Source organism: Calonectris borealis, chromosome 7 (assembly GCF_964195595.1).
Source record: "Calonectris borealis chromosome 7, bCalBor7.hap1.2, whole genome shotgun sequence".
Lineage (NCBI taxonomy): Eukaryota > Metazoa > Chordata > Aves > Procellariiformes > Procellariidae > Calonectris > Calonectris borealis.
In genome coordinates, this window is record NC_134318.1 from 16,035,486 (window position 1) to 16,049,410 (window position 13,925).

The 13,925-nt window shown below is 40.5% G+C and overlaps 1 protein-coding gene across 6 annotated transcripts in view; it reads right to left on the bottom strand.

The window, feature by feature from the left end:
- Positions 1–13,925, bottom strand: part of CSGALNACT2 (chondroitin sulfate N-acetylgalactosaminyltransferase 2) — a 36,161-nt gene that overhangs the window by 6,953 nt on the left and 15,283 nt on the right. For 4 of the 6 annotated variants that reach the window (XM_075154360.1, XM_075154362.1, XM_075154363.1 and 1 more), the window contains 4 exons: positions 10,633–11,883; positions 2,872–3,088; positions 2,243–2,344; positions 389–567 (listed from right to left, as the gene is read on the bottom strand). In XM_075154360.1, coding sequence (XP_075010461.1) covers positions 389–567; positions 2,243–2,344; positions 2,872–3,088; positions 10,633–11,296 — 1,162 coding nt within the window. In that variant the 5' untranslated portion in view covers positions 11,297–11,883. Of the gene's footprint in view, positions 1–388; positions 568–2,242; positions 2,345–2,871; positions 3,089–10,632; positions 11,884–12,452; positions 12,587–13,070; positions 13,214–13,925 lie in introns of those variants that run through there. The other 2 variants (XM_075154365.1, XM_075154364.1) reach the window with 2 other exon arrangements.

Consider the following 13,925-nt stretch of genomic DNA (forward strand, 5'->3'; position numbering starts at 1 on the left):
CATAAACCAAACTTGTTAGGAGATTTCAGAATAACAAAAACCACTGTAAGAGCTGCATTGAGTTTTGTTATATAAATTTACATGCAGTCTCATCGTTAAAGCACTTAAACTGTCCAGCTTGCTTTTAGACAGCCAAATCTTAAGAAAATGTGAAAACTGTGCTTATTGTACAAAGAAGACGTGTTCTTAAAACAAAGCTACACTAAGACAAAAGTTATTTCTCACTCTAAATACCACTGTCTTTTGTGCACAGTATTTTCCATTTTCCTAGGTGCATGGCATTGAATAAGCTCCACCATTCAAGTTAGTTTTCTATATGCTCAACACAGGTCAGTTTAAGCCAAACAAGATGACAAGACTCAGTTACAGCAACTGTAAAGGAACATACCAGGCTCAGCATTTAAGCGACAACTGTTGAGGAACTCAGCTGTGAAATAAACATCAACATCACAGAAGAACATCAGGACCTCGCCCTTTTCCCAGGCTCTGGCACCCATGTCAAGTCCCCGGCCTCGGTTAAATTCCTCATTCAGCGAGACGAGCGTGTAATTCTGGAAGTTAGTTTCTCTAGAAGAAAAACAGAGCCAAACCCAAAATAAATCTGTGTGTGGGGCGGAAGGGACCATTTATCCTTTTTCAGCATCTTACAGTAATTTCATTCCGGAAATTTTTAAAAAAAGAGTTACATCATCAGGATGGGAAAAAATATCTGTTCCACTTATTTGTCTATTTTAAGCATCAGAGTTTAGACGTTGTAAAAAGATGGACCTCCGTCTTACTTCATAACTTCACTTTGCATTTAATCATTCAGAGAGATTTAAAAGGCCTTTTGGCAACTGACGTGAATTAAAGTGTTCTCTTAAATTACAACGCCATCTAGAATTTGTCCCCATAAACTAAGAAGTCCTGGCTAATAGAGCAAGCTCTGTTTTCACTACAACAGGGAGGAGGGCAAATGGGAAGACAGAGTCCCGGCACCACCAAACTCATGAGGCAAAAGGCCACCAACCCAGTCAGTTTGCGTCTCCTCGCTGTTTCATACCAGCAGCACACATGCCCCTACTCATCGCAGAAGAGGGAAGGAGCAGCCAAGGGAGATTGGAAATACACCCCGGGAATATCTTCAAGCAAAGTTAAGTGTCTACTTCGGAGACGCTTCAGAGGTCAGGGCTTGCAGAGAACAGAGTGAAGATGCTCAACAGCAGCACCACTGAGAAGATAAGGAACCAGATATACGCCCAGTGACTTCACAGCACTGAATCCGACTGGATGGTGTGAGGGGAAGAGGACGTCTCACAGGGAGCACGGCAGGCAGCAGAGAGGTCTCAGAAGCAGAGGCGGCCGGCACTCGGCAAGCCAGATGCCAGGGAGGCTCTGCGGGAGGAAGGCAGACGCGCTCCTCCCTTCCTAGAAGATGTCTGCGCACGCCAGGCCAACTCGCCGTCACATTTTCAGCCAGCGACGCAATGGCCTGTGCCTAATACGTTTCATCAGGCAGAGCCTTGGCCTGCGTCGTGAGAGCCCAGCTCGTTCTCGGCTAGCAAGGGTAACAGGCTCCCAGCTCCGGGGCGAGCACAAGAGCTCAGGCAGAGAAGGAGCCCCTTAGCTACAGGCTTATGGACGCTATTACCTTCCCTCGGGAGCAAAAAAAGCAACATTTGGGAATTTTAAATCCATATGCTGCAATGCTATTTGCTGAGAGAGCCATGATGAAACAGTGTTTAAATTTGTTTTATAGCAGGGGGTAAGTATGGGCCCAATTACCTAGTACCCAGAGGACAGGGGGCAAAGCTTAACTTCTTACACTCAGCAGCCCACCAGCCTCCTCTGACTACATGCCTCTTCCTTATCGTTAAACAAAATTGATTCTCCAGTGAAAGAACTATCGAAATGTACATCTCAGTTCCAAAGAACTTTAATTCTGATCAATCTGTTAAGCGTGACTGAGTATTCACTGCAAAACTCACTCCTGTTGTTTTTTGGGCTATCAGCTAGAAACCTCAAAGCCGCTGCTGTTAGTCTTTTTTGGCCTATAACTTGATTTTTAGTAGTCTTCAGGAGACTTTTGCAACTTAGGCTGTAAAATGCCAACCAAAAAATAGTGTACTGTAAATAAAGCTTACTTTTCCTATTAAGCTGCAATGGGCTATAAAATCTTTTTATTATTTCAGCCTTTTTAAAAGCCATTTTAAATGCCAATCAATATAGTTTGTATTGACTGACATTGGATCGACACACTTACCTAGCTACGGATTCTAGGATGCTTTTTACTTCTGACAGCCCATCTTGTCCAAAATACACCACTGTGAGGTGAACACGCTTATCCTGATGAATACACACATCCCTATAAGCACAAAGATAAGCTGATATTAATAATTACAGAAGCTTCAGGTACTTAAAAGCAATTGCATTTAAAAGTATTAGCAGATTGAAGTATTCTGGTCAGACTTCAACTAGCTTCTAAAGAAAACAAGGAAAGATGTTTTCCCTCTTCCTTCTCCATCTTTCCCATTCGAATCAGAAGGTTCCAATACTGTGTGTCTCATTCCAACACCTTATTTTATAAACAGGAGCTCGAAGACTGTTGTAAATACAGAAATGATGTTCAAGATCATCTATGTCCAGGTTCACAGTGGCCCTGGCATTCGGTCTAAAAGGGGTTTTGGTGCAATATGAGAATCTCTTAAATCCTTTTAGGAGGAGTATTTTCTCCATACAATAGGTTCAATTACAAACATCCCAAGGCAGTTGCACACAATGTTGGAATCATTAGTTCTGTCGCAAATCCACCAGAACAGAAATTCATTTTGAAAACGAAACAAAATACTGAAAATCAGCAATATAGCTCGCTATATAATCTCATGCACCTACCTAAAGTTTTGCATAAACTGTGCAAATGCCTCAGTTCTTCCAGCAAGAGGGACAATAATGTTAATCATTGATCTAGAAATATCGACCGTTTCACTCTTCACTTTCATGAGGGGTCCAAAAGGTCGGAACAAGGTGACATGCCTGTACTCCATGCCATCCATCTTCTTATAAAACAGCTCATACTGTGTCCCCTTATCTCTTTCTGTACGATAGTAACCTGAAGAATAAGTCACACAAGTAATTTGTAAAGTCAAAGATCCCAGCAATTGTATTTCAGAAACACTGTTTTTCCTGCGAACTAGAAAGAAATGAAAAATAAAGCTGTTGGGGGAAAGCTTCTGGGGTTTTCCTAAAAAAACCCAAAAAAATCTACAAACCACCAGTTATCACAATCACCCTCCTACCTTCTTAGACCAGATCTGAAAAAATCTCAACCAACCTCCAGCTTCCGCTGCTTCTTAGATAGGTTTTATGTCCTACATCAACTTCTCAGGCGAAATTAGAGTTGGGTCTTCCCAACAAAAAGGGCATTCAACTATTCGCTATGGAAGAGGATGGCTGAAATCTAATATTGCCCGCTCTTAAGCCCTTCAGTAAGGATCTTGCCCTGACCTAGTCCACAGTAAAAGCTGAGATCATCTGGCCAGCAATCAACACAACACAAGCCGTGGGCAGAACAAATGACATAATAACTCGCTTGACAAAGCCTGTAAAATCTGAAATGTGATATCTAAAAAAAAAAAAAAAATCCATGCGATAAATGCTGGAATGCTTTAAAACTGTTTTCACTGCTGACCACTAGCTACAGTGCTTTCTATGCCGTAAGTAAGGGTAGTGGCATTTTATTGTAGCTATGGTCCTCTAAGAACGTAAGCAGAAGTCTTCTACAGAGCTGTAAAACAATACCAGTTCTCTATAAACAGGATTACCTATTTAGAGACATTTCACTCCTAATGGGTAGGGAAATCTATCCCATTCAGAACAAATATTTAGGTTAGCTGATCGCTTTCACTTAAGGACCATCAAGGAAGTGACTCAAGCCAAAATCCTCTCTAATTTTACACCACAAAAGAAAAGACCAAAACTCATCTGTGGCTTTGAACTGAGCTCTGTGCTGACAATCCTGTACCCACACTAAGCTGAGAGTATGAAAGATGACAGGAAAAATCCTCCAACAGAATTGCCCTATGTTCATCCCATCTCAGTTCTCCTCTCTCCCCCACACGGAAAAAGTATATTATAGAGAAGAAACATAAGCTACACTATGAACCAAACATACTTTCAGTGGAGCTGGCCACACAGACCATTGAGAAAGTCATAGCTGCGTATCCCCAAGCGTGATGAACACACCTGCCTTTTCACCAGGCAACCAGTGCATTGCCATGCACTTGGCAGGCCTGAGCCGCCTCTTCTCCTGCAAGCCAGCCCCCCGAGCAGCTGAAATCCTCTCCCCGCCTCCCACCCAGAAGGAAGGTGGCAGGGCACCGGGTAGCTGAACTCTGCTGGTGACACACAGGGCTGACTTTTGTGCTCAGTATCGATACTATCCTTTTTGCTGTTACTGCCTTTTTTGCAACTGAAATCAAGAGGGTTCAAGGTGTGTGAAGGGAGTAGCCCTCAAACTTAGAGCAGCTTGGTTTTGCTTGTCTGTCTCAAGAACTAGAAAGAAGTGATCTTACCACTTTGCTTCGCTCCCTATCCCCAGGCCAATATTCCTCCATGTTCCCTTCCTCCCATTACCTTCGCATTCAATACAAGAAGCAAAGGAATGCATACACCACCTCACCCCAACCTTTTTCCTCTATTCCGCAGGCTCCCTAAATCTACCTAACCCCCTCCATGTTCCTCTGCTCCAGCCTCCCTCCCCAAACCAAATCCAGTTTCATTCACTGGTGTTCCCTCCTTCTGCCCCTGTCCTCTATCTGCCCAACAGCTCTCTTACAGCAAGCTCCCTGCTCCTCTCCAATACCCAGCTGTAACGCACCCCTCGCAGCCGAGCGTGCGCGCTGGCAGGCGCGATGGGGAACGTGGATGACCACCACACGGGGTCTGTGGGAGACAGGGTGTAGTAGAACAAGCTGGTGCCATCACACTGGAAGTTAATGGTGACTGAATCTAACCGCTCAGCTTAAATGCTTTTTACCCTTTGAGCCATTTTGCAATGCACTCCTTTAAGAGATAGAAATCCACATTTATTCCTTTGTGAACACAGAGCTGCACAAAATACGCACCACATTTTAATGCTCAGGAAAAGCATGACAGTTTCAAATCAGTATTAATTACAAGTACTGAAAAGGGGGTTTCAAACAATAAAAGTCCACAGCGTTGACTGTTAAAAGCAGAAAAAGATCTTAAATCCCTCTCAATCCTTTTCCACTCCAGCCCTTTCTGCTGTGTAGTCCAGTGCTGTAGCTTGAAACCAGCTTCTTGGTTCCTGGAGCAGCTGATGCCTGCTCTCTTTGCACACCACGCTCTCATGCAATATGCAGCAAATACTTTGTACCAGTACTCCTGCACAAATTAACATTCAGTATTGTATATTATATTCCTTTCTCTGGTATCTAATAGCCGTTTACAGATGAAAATACCATTTACAATGTAAGTGAAGTTTTTAAAAAGCATGTCACAGTTGCCAATAGCTTATCTTTAATCAACGAATAAGCTTAGATGTCAGCCTACAACAGAAGGCTGTAGTACAGAATAAAAATTTCTACATTCAAGTAACTTTAAAAAAACCACCGCTGTAACTTCATAAAGACCTTAATATGCAAGTCCGAATTTGAGTAGTGCCTTGTCAACATTCAATTGCTGGAATGTAAGACTCCAAATTTTTGAATCTCAACATCCGACCAGCACCACACTTGTTTTAAATAGTAAGTATGTGTTCTTCGAGTTATTCTCCTTGCTATGAGTTAACCTCCAAAGGTAATCTACTAATTTGAATACTTTTATGAGATTAAAGCTTCTATACACAGAAGCCAGAATTGAGAACAGCCAGAAAAAGAACCCACATCTGTTTTACTTCTTAGTGTATTCAGGTTTTTAACACTTGGGACTGACTCATATAATAAAACGTGCTATCTCACCTTCCAACTAGCATACGCTGGCTGCGATCCAAAATAGAGCTCTGTAAGCAAAGAGGTAAAAAGCAGCAGAAATAATTTAACAGCTGTTATTCCTCATCCATGAAGCTTTACTCCCTTTGCAGAAGTTCTGTTTCTCATCAAACAAATTAAATCTTAGGAATACTGGGGATCAATTACTATCAAAGTCAAAAAGCTGTTCTTCTATTGCACTGAATACTATTACTTGTTTTACAACTACCAAGAAAGCTACCAAGAAAGTGTTTGGTCTATGGAATTTAAGACATATGTCCTATTTTTTTGTGTGTATTAAAAATTCTCCGTGAAGTTCCCAGGACGCTGGCAAGTTTCTGGTCTTATGCAGGACACGCTAAAGGGGTGTTTGCATGACAAACAGCCCCCACTGTTCTCTGGATGGCAAGGACTCTGGAAGAGTTTTGACTTTGAACTTGCAGCATTGGGATAAACAATTTTTACATGCCAAGGATGTATTTTGGGTGGGGAGTCCTTCCTTGAGATTCAGACCTAAAGATAGTTTCTGGACTTTGCCCAGTTCCAACTGGAAACACAGAAGCAAGAGGAGCGCACCCAAACAGCAGCACTCGAATTCTGGTAGACATTCAATAACAAGACCTTTATGAGAGATTAACTAATTGCTAATTAGCTTCTGAAAACATGCTAATGCTTCTATTTTCCAAAGGTTAATTTTAAATGTCTATCCAATGGAAAAGCTTTTAATCTCTTGATAAAATAAACCTGTTACACTGATAAATGTAACCCAAATAAACCAGTTACATAGATACCCATGAAGGCTCCTCACTGAGTTTTGCATCAATATGCAAATGTCACAGGCTTCTGAAGAAAGGGGATGGGCAGGGGTAATACTATTATGCTCTTCCCATCTTTCTTATCCTCTGTTTCTCAGTATTATCAAACACTGATCTCAACGAAATCTATTTTTAACCCAGCACTATCTTAGAATGCCCAATTCAGCAATTAGGTTCATTGTAGTCCTAGACCCTTCATTTGTGAAAATACGTAGTATTGCAACTTTTATTCTCTCTAGGGATACTCTTTACCCAAGGGGAATAGTGTACTCCTGTTTCTCATACACTTAGATCTAATGGAAATATTAAGGAAAAAAACCTTCAAAGTGCTTCTCAAACAGCAACTGCAGAACAAGACTTTTTTTTAAGGTCAGGTTTTTGTTCTGTTAATATTAGAATTTTGAAAGTTTCATTCTGGGTTGCAGCAAAGCAAAAGAAAGTAACAGTGCAGCAAATGGAGCCCTGCAGAACTGGGAAACTTGCTGGTTTTCTCTTCATCAGCACGGCAAGTCAACTGAGCCTTGTGAAAAATAATTTGAAGCTTTCTGAAAGTATCTTTATAGTTGCAATGCATACTTGCAAATCTTTTTTTCACTTGGTGTTATTGCTCGAAACCTGCCAATAGCCATGATGTGGTTGTGGCTAAAAAAAAAGGAACATCAGTTTGGATAACACTTGAACAGGTTGCTCCCTATCGCGGATATAGCTTCCTTGCACCACTGGCAGAAGGCAGAACATCTTCATGTAGAGACCATGGAGGCTGAGCACGCAGCAAAAAAGCTGCATGAACAGTAAAATGAAAGGCACAGCAAAAAAAACCAGAGCAGCAACAAGAAAGTTACCATCCATCAGCACATATTTAGAAGTTTTTTGGCCCACGCAGTATCAGAGTAATAAAAATCAATTGATTCAGACTACCATGTATTATTGAGTAATTAAGTGTACTTTTTCAGAAAAGTTCATTTAGGAAATGTCTATTTATAAACTAGAAAAGGCAGATTAAGTTTAAATTCATGTCATTATTCTGTTGTCACAAGTTACTCCAATATAGGTAACTCCTAAAATACACAAAAAAAAAATCTTGATGCTTTTATAAATCAAGACAGTGATATTCCACTGAGTGGGCAAAGACAATGTAAATGCTAGGGAAGAACTTCAGACATCCAGTGGTGATGAAGAGATACCATTAGGTAAAATTGTCTATGAGATAAAAGATTCTAAACTTATTTAAACAGCCATCAAATTCTCTAAGGATTTACTAATACAACTTAAGTACATACCACAAAAGATTACATAGCTCAAGGTTTAGTCTAGTATCTCACAAGTCTAGGAAAAAAGCTGAAATAATTCCCAGAACCAAACACTTACCTACATGAAAAGTTAGCCTATAGAGGTAGTAAGCTAGAACACTTCTAGAATAAAAATGCCTGTTTCTAGTTTAGCTTATACTTGTGGCAGTTTTGTGGGTAAGTTTTTGTAGATAGATATGCATTAGTTTTGAGAAAAAATTCCTGCAAGTCAGAACAAAAGCAAAATCAGTTTATCTGTATTAAGCATTAAATATGATGGCTATGTATTAACTAATGCAGTATCAGTTTTCTCTTTTGCCACCCCCCCCCCGAAAGTAATCCACACACCAGGTTTCTCAGACTCTTGTTTCAAATTGCATAAAACTCTAGTCTTTGTCCTAAATCACTTATTACAACATAATCTTTAGCAATTGAAGAGAATAAGTGACAAACTATTTGTTTTAACTCAAGCCAACCTTAACAAACTGTTTCTGTAAATGAGCAATGCTAATCCAGCAACAGTTTAGTCGTGCTCTTAGGACATTTACAGGAACTGTTGTGACTTCAGTAGATACACCAAGTCCGCTATGAAACTTGAACCCACCAGTTTATGATAGCTTAAGGGAGCAGTATTTTTTAAATGGAAAGACATCAACCTTCCAACTGCACTTCCACCAAAGGAGGACGCACCAGCCGACAAGCGAGGTAGCGCGCTAGAGCCCAGTCACAGGGCTGCAGGGCGAGGGACCTGCAGGTACCACTACTGGATGGTTCCATTTCTCACCTCCAAGTTTTAGAACAATAGAAGAAAAAAAAAAAGTGTTAATATTCAGAAGCAGCTTTTTTTGCTGGCCCAGTGTCTAAATTAGCCAGTAGTATTCTCACATACACATAAACAGAGAATACCCACAGAACCCACAACTTCTGTCTGAAACAAGACACTGATATACATCAGTATGGCTCGTTGCTAACACACCCATATGAGCTACAGCATAAAAATACTTTCTTTTAAGTGCTGCATATTTTTTCTACAGTTCCTGTAACCTATGCTTGGAGAAACTGCCTTTACAACCAAAGAAAACTAGTTCAACTTCCAAAACCAATTATCAATATACCGCTGTGGCAGTATATTGAGGCAAAGGTATAAGTACAGTTCTAAGATCCTGCATCTCCCTTGCTTTCTTGGAGGTCTGCAGTCATTAAAGGCAGTACGCTAAGAAAAACGAACAACTATTTCAGTACTGGTAAAAAAAAAAAATCCAGTAGAGTATAAGCAGTATCTAAAACAGTAAAGGAAAAGCAGCTGCACACTTAATATAAAAAGAAAACAATTAAAAGACTGCAAGAATGACTGCTTCCAGACAAAATAATAGTACAGTTTTCACTGAAAACCAGAAGAGCCTAACACTGCCCTGGCTGTGTTATACTGAGACAGCTGAGTGGATTCTACGCCCTGCCCCACCTCCTGGAATGAAGAAGAGTACTTGCATTAAACTTTAAATACAGTAGCTGTTAAACGCAGAGACTTTTTGCGCTACAGACCAATTACATCATCTCAGACTGAAAGAACTGATTATTTCAAGGCCAACAGTACCTTTCTCCAGCATGTGTTTGCTTAATAGTGCAGACATCAGTACTGCTGAGATCCAGAATCCCTTTTACAGTAATGCTCTTATAACATGGTCCAACTTTTGGGTTTTTTATGGCAGCATGAACTGTATTTAATACTGTAAATACAAAAAAGAGGTACTAGGGCAGTTTTTGATAATATTTGTCTCCATCAGCATTACACTGTACCTTGAAAGCCAACTTCTATAGGAATTATCACTAACGCATCTTTTAAGGGTGTCACTAGATGCTGAAAGCGTAACTGCTTTTTTTTTTATAACAACATGTTCTGTAATTCAATTTACAAGCCCTGAAAGAGAACTGAGTAAAGAAGAGAACAGTTCAAGGTTGCACAGCTTAGCAAACCCCGTAACTAGTATACCATGAAGGGTCTATTCAGGACACCAAGTTCTCCAGCTGCCATGGCCAGAACACGTTAGCCTCCCAACGCCCTCCCTCCAACGAGTACGCCAGCTCCACGAGAGTCAAAGCCTGAACAGTAACCCAAAGTGGCATAGAGATGAGTGAAGAAGAAAACCCTGTAGCTTCATACTGAATAGCTTAACTATGCTGGAACAAGAGAGATGAATCAATTTCTCCCTCCCACTGCCACCAGTTTCACTGGAAGTCTTTCAGTTTTTTAGTACCATAAGCAGTTGTGTCACACTGACTTCAGCTAAAATCAATTACGAATGCCTCAGTATTTTAAGCGGTTACAACTTCCCCTGTACACTTCTTGTGGTGAGCCCTTCTTCTGAAATGGATCTCTTGCTCCCTACACAAAACACAACATAATGAAGCAGTAATATTCTCATCATTAGAAATAAAGATTCTGACTGTGTAATTACCATTCAAGACTATATTCAAGTAGGTAAAACCCCTAAAAATACAAACACCATTAAATGCCTGTTGTGAGATTGTGTTAACTGGCTGGAAAGCATGTAACAAACATACCTTCTATGAAATCATTTTCATTATACAGCTGCCTCTCTCCTACTCCATCATCTTCATCTTGTCCATCTTCTTCATCTGGATTATTGATAACTTCTAGGCCAGCCTCAATAACTTCCACCAATTCGTCTCGTTTATCCTTTCTAACAGGTTTCTCTTCTGGATGCCGAGTGAGTCCCATCTCCAACTGGAATACTTTCATGGACGTAAAGCTTTCAAAAGGAATGACCCCATATTCACTAGGCAGTTTGGCCCCCACGCTCACCTCAGCTTTGTCAATCTGGGAATGAAGAAACTCCAGGAGATCATTGGATGCTTGTTCTTTGGTGCCCTGGTAGTTCATACCATTGACCTTGGGGCTCTTCTTTTCCTGTAGGGATTTCAATTTATCACTCATTTCCTGAAGCTCTTGCTTTAACTGGGCAATCTGACGTTTCAGACTGGTAGCTCGGTTTTGATAATGCTCTTCTTGTTCCTGCAAGAGAGCTTGATAGTATTCTTTACCCATATTTTCGCCTACGACACCAGGTAGAGATCCATTACCATCTGTTTGTGGAGCACACTCAAGCAAATATATGAGCAAGACTAAACTGAATAGTAAAGCAAGGCCCACTAATAGCCAACGAGTCCTGGCTTGAATTATTAAGCCTCTTCTGGGCATTCTCATATTATTTCCGTTTCCAATCCAAGAAGATGACTTATCTGCTCATGCCTTCCAGGGAACATCACCCCAGAGTTCAAATCTTAGAAGGAGAAAGCACGACCGTAACAGTTACTACAAGTTTTGATAAACCAGCTGATGAGCAGTTTTCAACCTTTGCCCTAATCAGGTGTCATTGCAGAGACATACATCTGAAGTTCCTATGTCATCCATAACCATCAACTGAAAGTTTGGTTGACGCCATACAATTTGTTCAGGATTTCCTACCCCAAACAAAAAACCCTGCAGAGGGGGAGGAAGATGGAAGACAGCAGCAAGGAGTCATACTTCCATTTCCTAATTCAACCCTAGTTGAAGGGTTTTAGCCTATTTGAAGTTCAGTGAGAAAAGTCTGCAAAAGTCATTTTATAAGCTTTGAATCGACAGCAGTTTTTTCCCTCCCTCACTACGGGTAAGTGAGAGCAGTCTGCAGTTTAGTAACAGAAATTTTCATTGGCTAGTCTGGATTTTCCTCTGGCACTTGAGTACTTTATTCCACTTCCCCATCCTTTCCTTGGAATCTGTGGTTTGAGTCAGCAAAATGAAGACAGAACCTAAAATTAAAAGAAAGGTGCATATTAGAACTACAAAGCAGCCAGTCATTTGGAAAACATGTGAACAAAGTTGTAACACACGGATGCAAAGGATCACTGGGGGAAGGGGTGGGAAAAGGAGAAAGAAATCATTATTTCTTTCCATTGCATGACCCATCAGTGATTCCCTTTGACATAGTATCTGGAAAATAGCAATATGGACAGTCTAATGAAATAAATTTTTCACATAACTAGCTAAAGCAGTAAGGGTTCTTCTAGTCTCATCAAGTTTTATTTGCTTTAACTCCCCCATTCCTTCTTGGTTTTTTTGTTTTGTTTTCCTCTGTGGGAGGAAAAACACACCAACAAAACCCATACCCTTCCTACTCCTCTAAACTAAAAAAAAAAAATCCAAGAACTATTTTGAAGCAGCAGCAGCAGCTTGCATTTCCATTTGCTTTTACTGTAAGCAAATATCTTTTAGGGAATAATTATTCAGTCATGAATAAAGTATTGCAGATTTAAATGTCAAAGTTCACAGAAACAGCATTTCAGAATAGGTGAAATTCAACAGAAATTCAAATTCAGACCTCAATTCCTGATTGATGAAAGGGAGCCTCAGACTATCCATTCACCAACATTTCCACCTTTTGATTTGGGTAGGCTAGCATGAAGAGGTGTTGACCATTTGCATGGGTCACCCTCTTTCACCTGACCAAACGGGCTTGGAGGAAAAGACCAGGGAAAAAGACCACAGTTAGGCAAGAGGGGGATACCAAAAATCCTACTCAGCAACAATAGTCAGCAAAACTGTTTATGGGTCTCTTCAATGACAGCAATAAAGAGCTAAGAAGTAAGCTCAATGCCTGTTAGTCTACTTTCTAACATAATAAAATACTTTCGTCTAAAACGTGGTTGTAGAAAATAGGTGAAGCTCATTCAAATTTCTCCAGGGATCTATTAGCTCTACGTCCATTTCAACTGTGTTGTGTACTTATTGTTTGGGGGAAGTTCTGGGACTTGAGGAACTTCAGTTTAGTTTCAGTATGCTTATGAGATTAGAAAAAAATTGCCTACTCCAATACTCCTTATATATGGGTTGGACAGATTGTTATCTAGCACCGCCAGCAGCCACAAACCCCGTCTTCCTCTGTCCTTGCAAATAAGTCACCGTGCCACGACGCACCCCATGTGTTTACAACAAGCACCTTGCAATGTTTCTCCCCGATTATGCCCTTGTAACATTTCTCCCTTCCCATTCAGCTTCCAGCATCGGGATATTGCTTTAGTGAGAACCAGGTACCACGTATCAGCGGTATCACGGTATTCAGCATCCTCATTTGCAAGAAAGCTCCAATAACAAGGCCTGAAAGATTAAGTAATTTATTCATACCACCAACACCAGTGCCTGCGATAGCTGATCCATCTAAGTTTGCATGCATGTCATGCACACTAAGTTTTGCAAGAGCTGCACACCTTGGAGTTGTCCAGCTGCAGTCTACAGGACTGCTTGAAGCAGTTATTAGTATTTCTAGTGCTAAAGTCCCTGCCTATGACCCTGTTCACGAATAAATTAGATCTATTACGTAGAAATTCTTAATACAGCAGCTTAAAGGCAACAGTTATCTGAAGCTGAAGCTTTTTGAGCTCATGTAAAGCTACTGGACACTTTGGTACAAAATAAGTAACAGTTTTATCAACTGAATTCTAGATGACATCTTTTTAAGTCCAAGTAAGACAGAAGTTAGTCACTCCTCACTGCACAAACACAACATTATATAAATGCAAGTTAAATGCCTATAAAGAGTGATCAACACCAGATGTATCCTCAGACTATTGACCAGGATCCAGATGTGGTGAATCAAGGGAGACAGAAGAAAAAACAATCTACAGGATAAAACCAGTTCACAGAAATGATGTAATATCTTCCCAAGCTTTCTTTAGTACAAAGTTGCCTATATGATGTTTTTTCACATTTCTTCCTGAATTCTTGTTCTGTTAGACCGCAAGAGGCGAAGCCACGATTAGTAACATAAAAAAACCCGTATGTTCCTTTAAACCTA